Genomic DNA, 12,338 nt, shown 5'->3' with positions numbered 1-12,338 from the left:
TAGTAATTTTTACCCTTATACTATCCAACACTTGCCCTACTGTTGCACCCCCTGGAGTTAGAATAGTAATTTTTACCCCTATACTATCCAACACTTACCCTACTGTTGCACCCCCTGGAGTTAGAATAGTAATTTTTACCCCTATACTATCCAACACTTACCCTACTGTTGCACCCCCTGGAGTTAGAATAGTAATTTTTACCCCTATACTATCCAACACTTACCCTACTGTTGCACCCCCTGGAGTTAGAATAGTAATTTTTACCCCTATACTATCCAACACTTGCCCTACTGTTGCACCCCCTGGAGTAAGAATAGTAATTTGTACCCCTATACTATCCAACACTTACCCTACTGTTGCACCCCCTGGAGTTAGAATAGTAATTTTTACCCCTATACTATCCAACACTTGCCCTACTATTGCACCCCCTGGAGTTAGAATAGTAATGTTTACCCCTATATTATCCAACACTTACCCTACTGTTGCACCCCCTGGAGTAAGAATAGTAATTTTTACCCCTATACTATCCAACACTTACCCTACTGTTGCACCCCCTGGAGTAAGAATAGTAAATTTTACCCCTATATTATCCAACAATTACCCTACTGTTGCACCCCCTGGAGTAAGAATAGTAATTTTTACCCCTATACTATCCAATAATTACCTTAAATGCAATGTAATATTATGCGTTGTAATGGTATGCGTTGTAAAGGTAGTATGCGATGTAATGGAATGCGTTGTAAAGGTAGTTTTTAAAAATGCGTAGTAGTGTCCTGCGTTGTAGTGGAATGCGTTGTAGTGGATGTTGCGTTGTAAAAAATGCGTTGTAAGTGCATGCGTTGTAAAAGTGTGCGTTGTAACGACATACATCCCTCACTGAGCAGATTGCAGGTGGTTTAGAACACCGCAGCGCGCCTTGTCTCGAATGCCCCCCCGAAAACTGCCTCCCTTCCTCTCCTTCAACAGCTTCATTGGCATCCAGTGCGCAAGCGGGTTAAATTCAATACTGCTGCACCGTCCACAAGGCCTTGTATAACAATGGCCCCTCTACATCGCCGAGAAACGTAATCATTATGTCCCTTCTAGGACCCTCCGGTCAGGAACCAAATCGCTTCTCTTGGTCCCACGGATCAGGAAATCAAGGTTAGGTGGGAAATCCTTTTCCTACCTTGCTCCCCTTTATTGGAACCAGCTTCCCATTCACCTGAGACGATGTCCTGACTTACTCCGATTTAGAAAGCTTCTTAACTGCTCTGTTCTGATAATGCTCGTCAGCCTGTCCAACAGCAAGGTCCGAAGCGCAGAGATACCCCTTTGGGGGTGATTCAGGCACTATATAAAACCCATAAATAAATAAATAAATGTGAGGTGTGAAATTACCGCATCTGAATTTCCGATACACATAGCATGAATGTCCAAGGGGAAGAATGATTTAAAGAAAGGAAACGCAGCAGCATGTATACAGAATAGAGATAAGTAGAAATCTAGAAAAATCTAGAAAAGACAGTTTAGAGACAAATCAAGTAACTGTACCCTGACGTGAGTGCACGTTACCACTAAATGCCATACAATACCATACCATACCGCCATCCCATTCCATCCATTACCACCATACCAAACCATCCCATATTATACCATAATTTCACCCTATAGTACACCACATTATACATACCATCGTAACACACCATACATACCATCATAACATTCCATACCATTCCAGTCCATACCATCCCATCCGATCCAACCCCATCCCACCATAACATCCCATAACATACCAGACATACCATACCATTTTGTAGCATACCACACCATACCATAGCATACCACACCACACCATACCAAAGCCCACCATACCATAGTATACAATAACACACTGGGAAACCTCCTTTACAACGCAGTCATTACATCGCACTACCTTTACATGGCAGTCATTACATCGCACTACCTTTACATGGCAGTCATTACATCGCAACATCCTTTACATCACATGTCATTAAAACGCAGCCATTACATCGCATGCCACTACAACGCAGGCATTACAACGCATGTCACTACAACGCAGGCATTACATCGCAAGTCATTACAATGCATACCGTTACACCGCATAGTGCCCTTACACTATCCAACACTTACCCAACTGTTGCACTGACTGGAGTTAGAATGGTAATTATTACCCCTATTTTATCCAACACTTACCTTAAATGCGATGTAATGGTATGCATTGTAAAGGTATAATGTGATGTAATGTTATGTGTTGTAAAGGTAGTTTCTGAAAATGCGATGTAATTGCATGTAATGTAAAAGAATGTGTTGTAAAAGATGTTGCGATGTAAAAACTGGGTTGTAAAGGCATGCGTTGTAAATGTAAGCATTGTCACGTCATACATTCTACCACACCATACCATAGCCCACCACACCATACCATAGCACACCACACCTTACCATAGCATACCATAGCACACAATACCACACCATACCATAGCACACCACACCTTACCATAGCATACCACACCATACCATAGCATACCACACCACACCATACCATAGCACACCACACCTTACCATAGCATACCATACCATCGCACACCATACCATAGCACACCACACCTTACCATAGCATACCACACCATACCATACCATAGCACACCATACCACACCATACCATAGCACACCACACCACACCTTACCATAGCATTTCTTACCACACCACACCATACCATACCACACCTTACCATAGCATACCACACCACACCATATCATTTTCATGAACAGTAATATTCAGAGCTAATCATCACAATGATATTTACCTTTATAACTCTTCACCACCACCTCTGGGCTCTGAATCTTCACATTATTACATCTGTAATAACAAACATCATCTTTGTATTAAAGAGCAATGACAGCTACAGGAACAAAGGATGAACATCACACAAGACCTGTATTTGAAATAAGATTCAGTATTAAGAGCAACGCCTGCGGACTAGAGACCAGTGTGAGTTACTGTTCATACACAACAGTCAAAGCTCTAACGATATCCAAAAGTACCTTTAACATCTTATGACAGGATGTGGGTGTTCTATGGCAGATGGCTCAGTGAGACCAGCGTGTTTTATGTGATGCTATGAAGTGCTTCAGCGTGGGTCTTCTAAGAGCGGCAGTTGCTCAGTGAGAGGGGGGTTGAGTAACAGGTTACATCAGCTCCTGGTGGGGTCTCGTGTATACACTTAATAAATACCTTCCTACCTGAGGTCCACGTGAATTCCCGACAGCGCCCACAACACAACATTGTCACATCCAATCCCTGCCAGTGTAAACCTTGTCACCATTCTCTACAGCTAAGATATTGAAGAGCCTTAGTGGGATATATAAGGAAGATATGAACCCAGACCGCTTAGTAATGAAAAACTGGTCGCAAAACAAAAACGCTCACGTCGTATGGAACAGCAGATTTTAGGCCGTATCGGAAGGATCACGGAGGGAGAGATAAGGGAACAGGTTAGGAGGCTCAGTAAAGGGAAAGCAGCAGGCCCAGACGGGATCACAGAGGGAGAGATAAGGGAACAGGTTAGGAGGCTCAGTAAAGGGAAAGCAGCAGCGGGCCCAGACAGGATCACAGAGGGAGAGATAAGGGAACAGGTTAGGAGGCTCAGTAAAGGGAAATCAGCAGGCCCAGGGATCACAGAGGGAGAGATAAGGGAACAGGTTAGGAGGCTCAGTAAAGGGAAAGCAGCAGGTCCAGGCGGGATCACAGAGGGAGAGATAAGGGAACAGGTTAGGAGGCTCAGTAAAGGGAAAGCAGCAGGCCCAGGGATCACAGAGGGAGAGATAAGGGAACAGGTTAGGAGGCTCAGTAAAGGGAAAGCAGCAGGCCCAGACGGGATCACAGAGGGAGAGATAAGGGAACAGGTTAGGAGGCTCAGTAAAGGGAAAGCAGCAGCGGGCCCAGACGGGATCACAGAGGGAGAGATAAGGGAACAGGTTAGGAGGCTCAGTAAAGGGAAAGCAGCAGGCCCAGACGGGATCACAGAGGGAGAGATACGGAAACAGGTTAGGAGGCTCAGTAAAGGGAAAGCAGCAGGCCCAGACGGGATCACAGAGGGAGAGATAAGGAAACAGGTTTGGAGGCTCAGTAAAGGGAAATAAGCAAGCCCAGAGGGGATCACAGAGGGAGAGATAAGGGAACAGGTTTGGAGGCTCAGTAAAGGGAAAGCAGCAGGCGCAGGTGGGATCACAGAGAGAGAGACAACGGAACAGGTTTGGAGGCTCAGTAAAAGGAAAGAAGCAAGCTCAGAGGGGATCACAGAGGGGGGGATAAGGGAACAGGTTAGGAGGCTCAGTAAAGGGAAAGCAGCAGGCCCAGGCAGGTTCACACAGGGAGAGATAAGGGAACAGGTGAGGGGGCCCAGTAAAGGGAAAGCAGCAGGCCCAGGTAAGATCACAACTGAATTCTATAAAAAAATGTAACGTTTTGTTCTCTTTCTGGGTATCTTATTTTAATGAGATCTCTCTGGAAGGCTGTTAAATTCCACTTTCCTAATATGAGGCACCTGTAGTTATGATCCTTAAGCCGGGTAAAGACGCCAGGTTAGTGGATTCCTACAGACCTCTATCTTAGTTGAACTGTGATTACAAAATGATTCCAGGAATTTTGGCTAAGAGTTTGTCAGATGACCTTCAAAAGTTGATCCATTTTGATCATAAGGGGTTTGTGCCTGGATGGAAGTTGTATGAATTAACCCAATGACATCGGTGCTAATGATATGGCCGAGGCCTCTAATCTCCTGTTGACAATCACAAGAATTGATGCCGCTAAAGCATTTGCTAGGGTTAATTGGTTCTATCTTTGGGAGGTATTGCAAGATTATGGTTTCAGCAGCAATGTTACTGAAGTTGTGCAAATGCTATATAAGGTGCCGGCAGCTAAGATTTTGGATGGCGAACTTCCTGCTTCATTTCAGATATCCAATTCTGTTCCGTGTATATATTGAGCCCTTTTCCCAGATAATTCGGCAGGATTAGACCATTCTTCCCTTTGAAGCTTCAGGGTTACCAACCAGAATAGCACTGCATGCTGATGACAGAGTTCTGTATACATCGAAATCAGAGCTCTCTGTTCCACAGCTTGAGACGCATGCCAGAGATTCTGGGAGTCTGTCAGGATATCTAATCAATAAGGAGAAGACAGAGATTATGACATGGGCTAAAGAGGAGGTTGGGTTTCAAACCAGAAACCAGATTAGGAATCCTGAGATCATCGTAACTCAGAGTTTGAAGGAAATACCGGATGCAAACTTAACTAAGGTATCCCACTGTTAATTAGGAAAAAATCGATGCTGATATGACAAATAATACATTCATTCATGTGAACAAGATCTCGCCCATATTAACAAATTCACCCGTTATGAACGCCACATCAACCCGACTCGCAATTAGCATTACTCATTTGAAATGACAATGCAGTGAAGTACAGAACTGTGTTTTCTTGACAAAGGCGAATTAGGCCTCAATTAGGCTCTGACTCCATCTTGGATTGGGAAATAGCCATGTTTTTATGTCTCAGTGACACTGCTCAAAGCAAAATGTACCCTGATGCTTTATGTGGATACGCTGCTTTTTAGTTGAATTGTTGCTTTTCACTGCCTCTTCCTGCTCACTCACTGTAGTCCTATCCATTTCTATAGCTGATATTGGTTACGTAGCCAGGTTTGTGCTAAACCGTCCGATGACTTCAGGGCAAAGTAGAGCTAATTATTATCATCTTAGAGAGATAGTGCTTGGATGGTGGCATTGAATGACACATCACATTTGTATTCTGATTGGACAATATGCAGTACATTGGCGCACCCTATGCTAACTGCACGATTTAAGTTGCCATTATGGTTCATTTTGTTATAAAAGGATGCGTGTTTGCGGGTGAGCCAGAGAGATATTTTAGACTCTCTCCCGAGCCGCTAGGGATGCTGCCTGATATTCTATTGATTTGCTGCATATTCTGGACGTGGACCTTTTTTTTAATTTTGTTCATACTGTTTATTCCCAATGACTCATATTTTACGCAATTGAGACCATCTATTGTTTTACCTTCAGTATTGCACTTTAATATTTTAATAAACCTTCATGGTTTCCAAATTACTGATCTTGAGCCTTTTTGAATTAGGGTTGACTCAAACATATCAGCGTTGACTTATACATTCATTGGGATTTGCCGGACACTTTGGGCCCGATTCACAAAGGTAAACTGAGACAAACGTCTTACTTTACGACTTTCGGTAATCACAAAGAGCATTTACGAATAGCAAAGTTAGACTTTAGTCTCAGTTTTAGTCTCAGTTAAACTTAAGACCAAAACCTAAGTTTAACGGAGACAAAAGTCTAACGTTAGGACTTTCGGTATTCACAAAGAGCATTTACGAATGGTAAAGTTAGACTTTTGTCTCAGTTTTAGTCTCAGTTAAACTTAAGACCAAAACCTAAGTTTAACTGAGACAAAAGTCTAACTTTAGGACTCTCGGTATTCACAAAGAGCATTTACGAATGGTAAAGTTAGACTTTTGTCTCAGTTTTAGTCTCAGTTAAACTTAAGACCAAAACCTAAGTTTAACGGAGACAAAAGTCTAACTTTAGGACTTTCGGTATTCACAAAGAGCATTTACGAATGGTAAAGTTAGACTTTTGTCTCAGTTTTAGTCTCAGTTAAACTTACGACTTTCGGTATTCACAAAGAGCATTTACGAAAAGTAAAGTTAGACTTCCGTCTCCGTTTTAGTCTCAGTTAAACTGAAGACCAAAACTTAAGTTTAACTGAGACGAAAGTCTAACTTTACGACTTTCGGTATTCGCAACGGGCATTTAAGAGTAGTAATGTTAGACTTCTGTCTAAGTTTTGGTCTCAGTTAAACTTAAGACCAAAACTTAAGTTTAACTGAGAGAAAAGTCTAACTTTACTTTGTGTAAATGCCCTTTGTGAATACCAAAACGTGTAAAGTTAGGCTTTCATCTCAGTTTATCTTTGTGAATCTGGCACTTTATTTCTACCTCTATATATCGACCTTATCATAGCTAAAGACAACATCATTCAACTTGATGACATTTTACCCTGTGACTGGTCATCACCAAATATCCTTCTGCATCCTGGAAAAGGTCATGGGCAGACAGGGCCAAACACATAAAATCAATCAACTGTCTCGTAACCTGAGAGACATCAACATTAGCAGGCGCAGGTGGGATCACAGAGAGAGAGACAACGGAACAGGTTTGGAGGCTCAGTAAAAGGAAAGAAGCAAGCTCAGAGGGGATCACAGAGGGGGGGATAATGGAACAGGTTAGGAGGCTCAGTAAAGGGAAAGCAGCAGGCCCAGGCAGGTTCACACAGGGAGAGATAAGGGAACAGGTGAGGGGGCCCAGTAAAGGGAAAGCAGCAGGCCCAGGTGGGATCACAACTGAATTCTATAAAAAAATGTAACGTTTTGTTCTCTTTCTGGGTATCTTATTTTAATGAGATCTCTCTGGAAGTCTGTTAAATTCCACCTTCCTAATATGAGGCACCTGTAGTTATGATCCTTAAGCCGGGTAAAGACGCCAGGTTAGTGGATTCCTACAGACCTCTATCTTAGTTGAACTGTGATTACAAAATGATTCCAGGAATTTTGGCTAAGAGTTTGTCAGATGACCTTCAAAAGTTGATCCATTTTGATCATAAGGGGTTTGTGGCTGGATGGAAGTTGTATGAATTAACCCAATGACATCGGTGCGAATGATATGGCCGAGGCCTCTAATCTCCTGTTGACAATCACAAGAATTGATGCTGCTAAAGCATTTGCTAGGGTTAATTGGTTCTATCTTTGGGAGGTATTGCAAGATTATGGTTACAGCAGCAATGTTACTGAAGTTGTGCAAATGCTATATAAGGTGCCGGCAGCTAAGATTTTGGATGGCGAACTTCCTGCTTCATTTCAGATATCCAATTCTGTTCCGTGTATATATTGAGCCCTTTTCCCAGATGATTCGGCAGGATTAGACCATGCTTCCCTTTGAAGCTTCAGGGTTACCAACCAGAATAGCACTGCATGCTGATGACAGAGTTCTGTATACATCGAAATCAGAGCTCTCTGTTCCACAGCATGAGACGCATGCCAGAGATTCTGGGAGTCTGTCAGGATATCTAATCAATAAGGGGAAGACAGAGATTACGACATGGGCTAAAGAGGAGGTTGGGTTTCAAACCAGAAACTAGATTAGGAATCCTGAGATCATCGTAACTCAGAGTTTGAAGGAAATACCGGATGCAAACTTACTAAGGTATCCCACTGTTAATTAGGAATTAGGAAAAAATCTATGCAGATATGACAAATAATACATTCATTCATGTGAACAAGATCTCGTCCATATTAACAAATTCACCCGTTATGAACGCCACATCAACCCGACTCGCAATTAGCATTACTCATTTGAAATGACAATGCAGTGAAGTACAGAACTGTGTTTTCTTGACATAGGCGAATTAGGCCTCAATTAGGCTCTGACTCCATCTTGGATTGGGAAATAGCCATGTTTTTATGTCTCAGTGACACTGCTCAAAGCAAAATGTACCCTGATGCTTTATGTGGATACGCTGCTTTTTAGTTGAATTGTTGCTTTTCACTGCCTCTTCCTGCTCACTCACTGTAGTCCTATCCATTTCTATAGCTGATATTGGTTACGTAGCCAGGTTTGTGCTAAACCGTCCGATGACTTCAGGGCAAAGTAGAGCTAATTATTATCATCTTAGAGAGATAGTGCTTGGATGGTGGCATTGAATGACACATCACATTTGTATTCTGATTGGACAATATGCAGTACATTGGCGCACCCTATGCTAACTGCACGATTTAAGTTGCCATTATGGTTCATTTTGTTATATAAGGATGCGTGTTTGCGGGTGAGCCAGAGAGATATTTTAGACTCTCTCCCGAGCCGCTAGGGATGCTGCCTGATATTCTATTGATTTGCTGCATATTCTGGACGTGGACCTTTTTTTTTATTTTGTTCATACTGTTTATTCCCAATGACTCATATATTACGCAATTGAGACCATCTATTGTTTTACCTTCAGTATTGCACTTTAATATTTTAATAAACCTTCATGGTTTCCAAATTACTGATCTTGAGCCTTTTTGAATTAGGGTTGACTCAAACATATCAGCGTTGACTTATACATTCATTGGGATTTGCTGGACACTTTAGGCCCGATTCACAAAGGTAAACTGAGACAAACGTCTTACTTTACGACTTTCGGTATTCACAAAGAGCATTTACGAATGGTAAAGTGAGACTTTTGTCTCAGTTTTAGTCTCAGTTAAACTGAAGACAAAAACCTAAGTTTAACGGAGACAAAAGTCTAACGTTAGGACTTTCGGTATTCACAAAGAGCATTTACGAATGGTAAAGTTAGACTTTTGTCTCAGTTTTAGTCTCAGTTAAACTTAAGACCAAAACCTAAGTTTAACTGAGACAAAAGTCTAACTTTAGGACTCTCGGTATTCACAAAGAGCATTTACGAATGGTAAAGTTAGACTTTTGTCTCAGTTTTAGTCTCAGTTAAACTTAAGACCAAAACCTAAGTTTAACGGAGACAAAAGTCTAACGTTAGGACTTTCGGTATTCACAAAGAGCATGTACGAAAAGTAAAGTTAGACTTTTGTCTCAGTTTTAGTCTCAGTTAAACTTAAGACCAAAACCTAAGTTTAACTGAGACAAAAGTCTAACTTTAGGACTCTCGGTATTCACAAAGAGCATTTACGAATGGTAAAGTTAGACTTTTGTCTCAGTTTTAGTCTCAGTTAAACTTAAGACCAAAACCTAAGTTTAACTGAGACAAAAGTCTAACTTTAGGACTTTCGGTATTCACAAAGAGCATTTACGAATGGTAAAGTTAGACTTTTGTCTCAGTTTTAGTCTCAGTTAAACTTAAGACCAAAACCTAAGTTTAACTGAGACAAAAGTCTAACTTTAGGACTTTCGGTATTCACAAAGAGCATTTACGAATGGTAAAGTTAGACTTTTGTCTCAGTTTTAGTCTCAGTTAAACTTATGACTTTCGGTATTCACAAAGGGCATTTACGAGTAGTAAAGTTAGACGTTTGTCTCAGTTTTAGTCTCAGTTAAACTTAAGACCAAAACCTAAGTTTAACGGAGACAAAAGTCTAACGTTAGGACTTTCGGTATTCACAAAGAGCATTTACGAGTAGTAATGTTAGACTTCTGTATCAGTTTATTCTCAGTTAAACTGAAGACCAAAACCTAAGTTTAACGGAGACAAAAGTCTAACTTTAGGACTTTCGGTATTCACAAAGAGCATTTACAAATGGTAAAGTTAGACTTTTGTCTCAGTTTTAGTCTCAGTTAAACTGAAGACCAAAACCTAAGTTTAACGGAGACAAAAGTCTAACTTTAGGACTTTCGGTATTCACAAAGAGCATTTACGAATGGTAAAGTTAGACTTTTGTCTCAGTTTTAGTCTCAGTTAAACTTACGACTTTCGGTATTCACAAAGAGCATTTACGAAAAGTAAAGTTAGACTTCCCTCTCAGTTTTAGTCTCAGTTAAACTGAAGACCAAAACTTAAGTTTAACTGAGACGAAAGTCTAACTTTACGACTTTCGGTATTCGCAACGGGCATTTAAGAGTAGTAATGTTAGACTTCTGTCTAAGTTTTGGTCTCAGTTAAACTTAAGACCAAAACTTAAGTTTAACTGAGAGAAAAGTCTAACTTTACTTTGTGTAAATGCCCTTTGTGAATACCAAAACGTGTAAAGTTAGGCTTTCATCTCAGTTTATCTTTGTGAATCGGGCCCTTTATTTCTACCTCTATATATCGACCTTATCATAGCTAAAGACAACATCATTCAACTTGATGACATTTTACCCTGTGACTGGTCATCACCAAATATCCTTCTGCATCCTGGAAAAGGTCATGTGCAGACAGGGCCAAACACATAAAATCAATCAACTGTCTCGTAACCTGAGAGACATCAACATTAGTGATCTAACATCCATTAGCAAGAATAGTCGTAAGCCACCCGCTAACATGACCAATCTGGGCGACCTTACTGATCATTACATTAACTCTGTGACGAGTATTTTCGACTCTATTGCACCTAAGCAACTCAAAAGGAGTCCGATCAAACAATCCAGACCCTGGTTTAATAGCTCTCTAAATGATGAACGTCGCAAACGTGGGCTTTCAGAGAGACTTTGGAGAAACTCTCCCTCCACTTCCAGCCTCAATCAGTTAAAGAAGATGAGAAGCGTATACAACAAACGTATTCGCAATGCTAAAAGCGATCACTTCAGGGCTCAGTTCGAAATCATCAAACAGCAAGCTAACCACTCTACCAGCCATAGCTCGACACATGTAATCTCGTTTCCTAGTGGAGAGGACATCTCAGCATACCTCTCTGAAAAGGCGAGGAAAATTTAACTTGAGCTGCAACCTACCACTCCAAATTTGCTCCCTGTGAACACCATCGCATCCTCAGAGGCACCTACGGAACCTACTGCAGCGAGTGCACCTTTCTTCCACAAAATCTGAGCTCCCAAAAACAAACGCATAATAGAATACTTTTCTTCTTCCAGATGACACGAAGCTGCTCCAATCTATGACGTCCTTAAAACCTTCTAATCACTTCAGTGATCCACTACCAGCCAAGTTTTTTAAAGATCTCAATTTCGCCATCCTCCCACTGTGGTCCCGGATCATCCAAGAATCACTCTTACATGGGAGGATTCCAGATTGCCTCAAGTCAGGTCAAGTCAGTCCCATCCCAAAGAAGCCCAATGTCGACTTAGCTGATCCTAACAACTTCCATCCAATCACCAGTATCAGGACTCTAGCTAAACTATTCGAGAAATCGGCCACACACAGCTCTGCAAACATATTGAGAAATTTCAGCTCCTTGACCTCTACCAGTCGGGTTTCAGAGCGGGGCACAGTACTGAAACAGCATCAACTCACATCGTTGGGGACACCTTGAGATCCCTTGATCAAAATGTCCCTTGTCTTCTGATCCTTCTTGACCTGTCCTCAGCATTTGACAGTATTAAACATGAAAATCTCTTCTTCAATATAGGATGGGATTTTTGGGCCCCCTCTTAAACTGGTTTGCCTCTTTCTTACAGAACTGCACCCAAAGAATCAATGTTAACCAATCCCTTGCAAACAGTACCCCGGTCACCATTGGAGTACCTCAAGGCTCCGCACGTTCGCCCACTCTTTTCAACCTTTTTATGGAACCTCTCTCCGATATCCCGGACCGCTCTAACATCCATTACCATACGTATGCAGATGACACTCAACTAT

The 12,338-nt window shown here is 41.6% G+C and overlaps 1 protein-coding gene across 1 annotated transcript in view; it reads right to left on the bottom strand.

The window, feature by feature from the left end:
* LOC146869613 (E3 ubiquitin-protein ligase TRIM39-like) overlaps positions 1-12,338 on the bottom strand; it is a 120,873-nt gene that overhangs the window by 22,566 nt on the left and 85,969 nt on the right. The window contains exon 5 of the mRNA XM_085608644.1: positions 2,809-2,861. Coding sequence (XP_085464770.1) covers positions 2,809-2,861 — 53 coding nt within the window. The remainder of the gene's footprint in view (positions 1-2,808; positions 2,862-12,338) is intronic.

Source organism: Triturus cristatus, chromosome 1_1 (assembly GCF_964204655.1).
Source record: "Triturus cristatus chromosome 1_1, aTriCri1.1, whole genome shotgun sequence".
NCBI lineage: Eukaryota > Metazoa > Chordata > Amphibia > Caudata > Salamandridae > Triturus > Triturus cristatus.
Note: the sequence above shows the minus strand (reverse complement) of the source record. Positions and strands in the feature narration are given on the sequence as shown.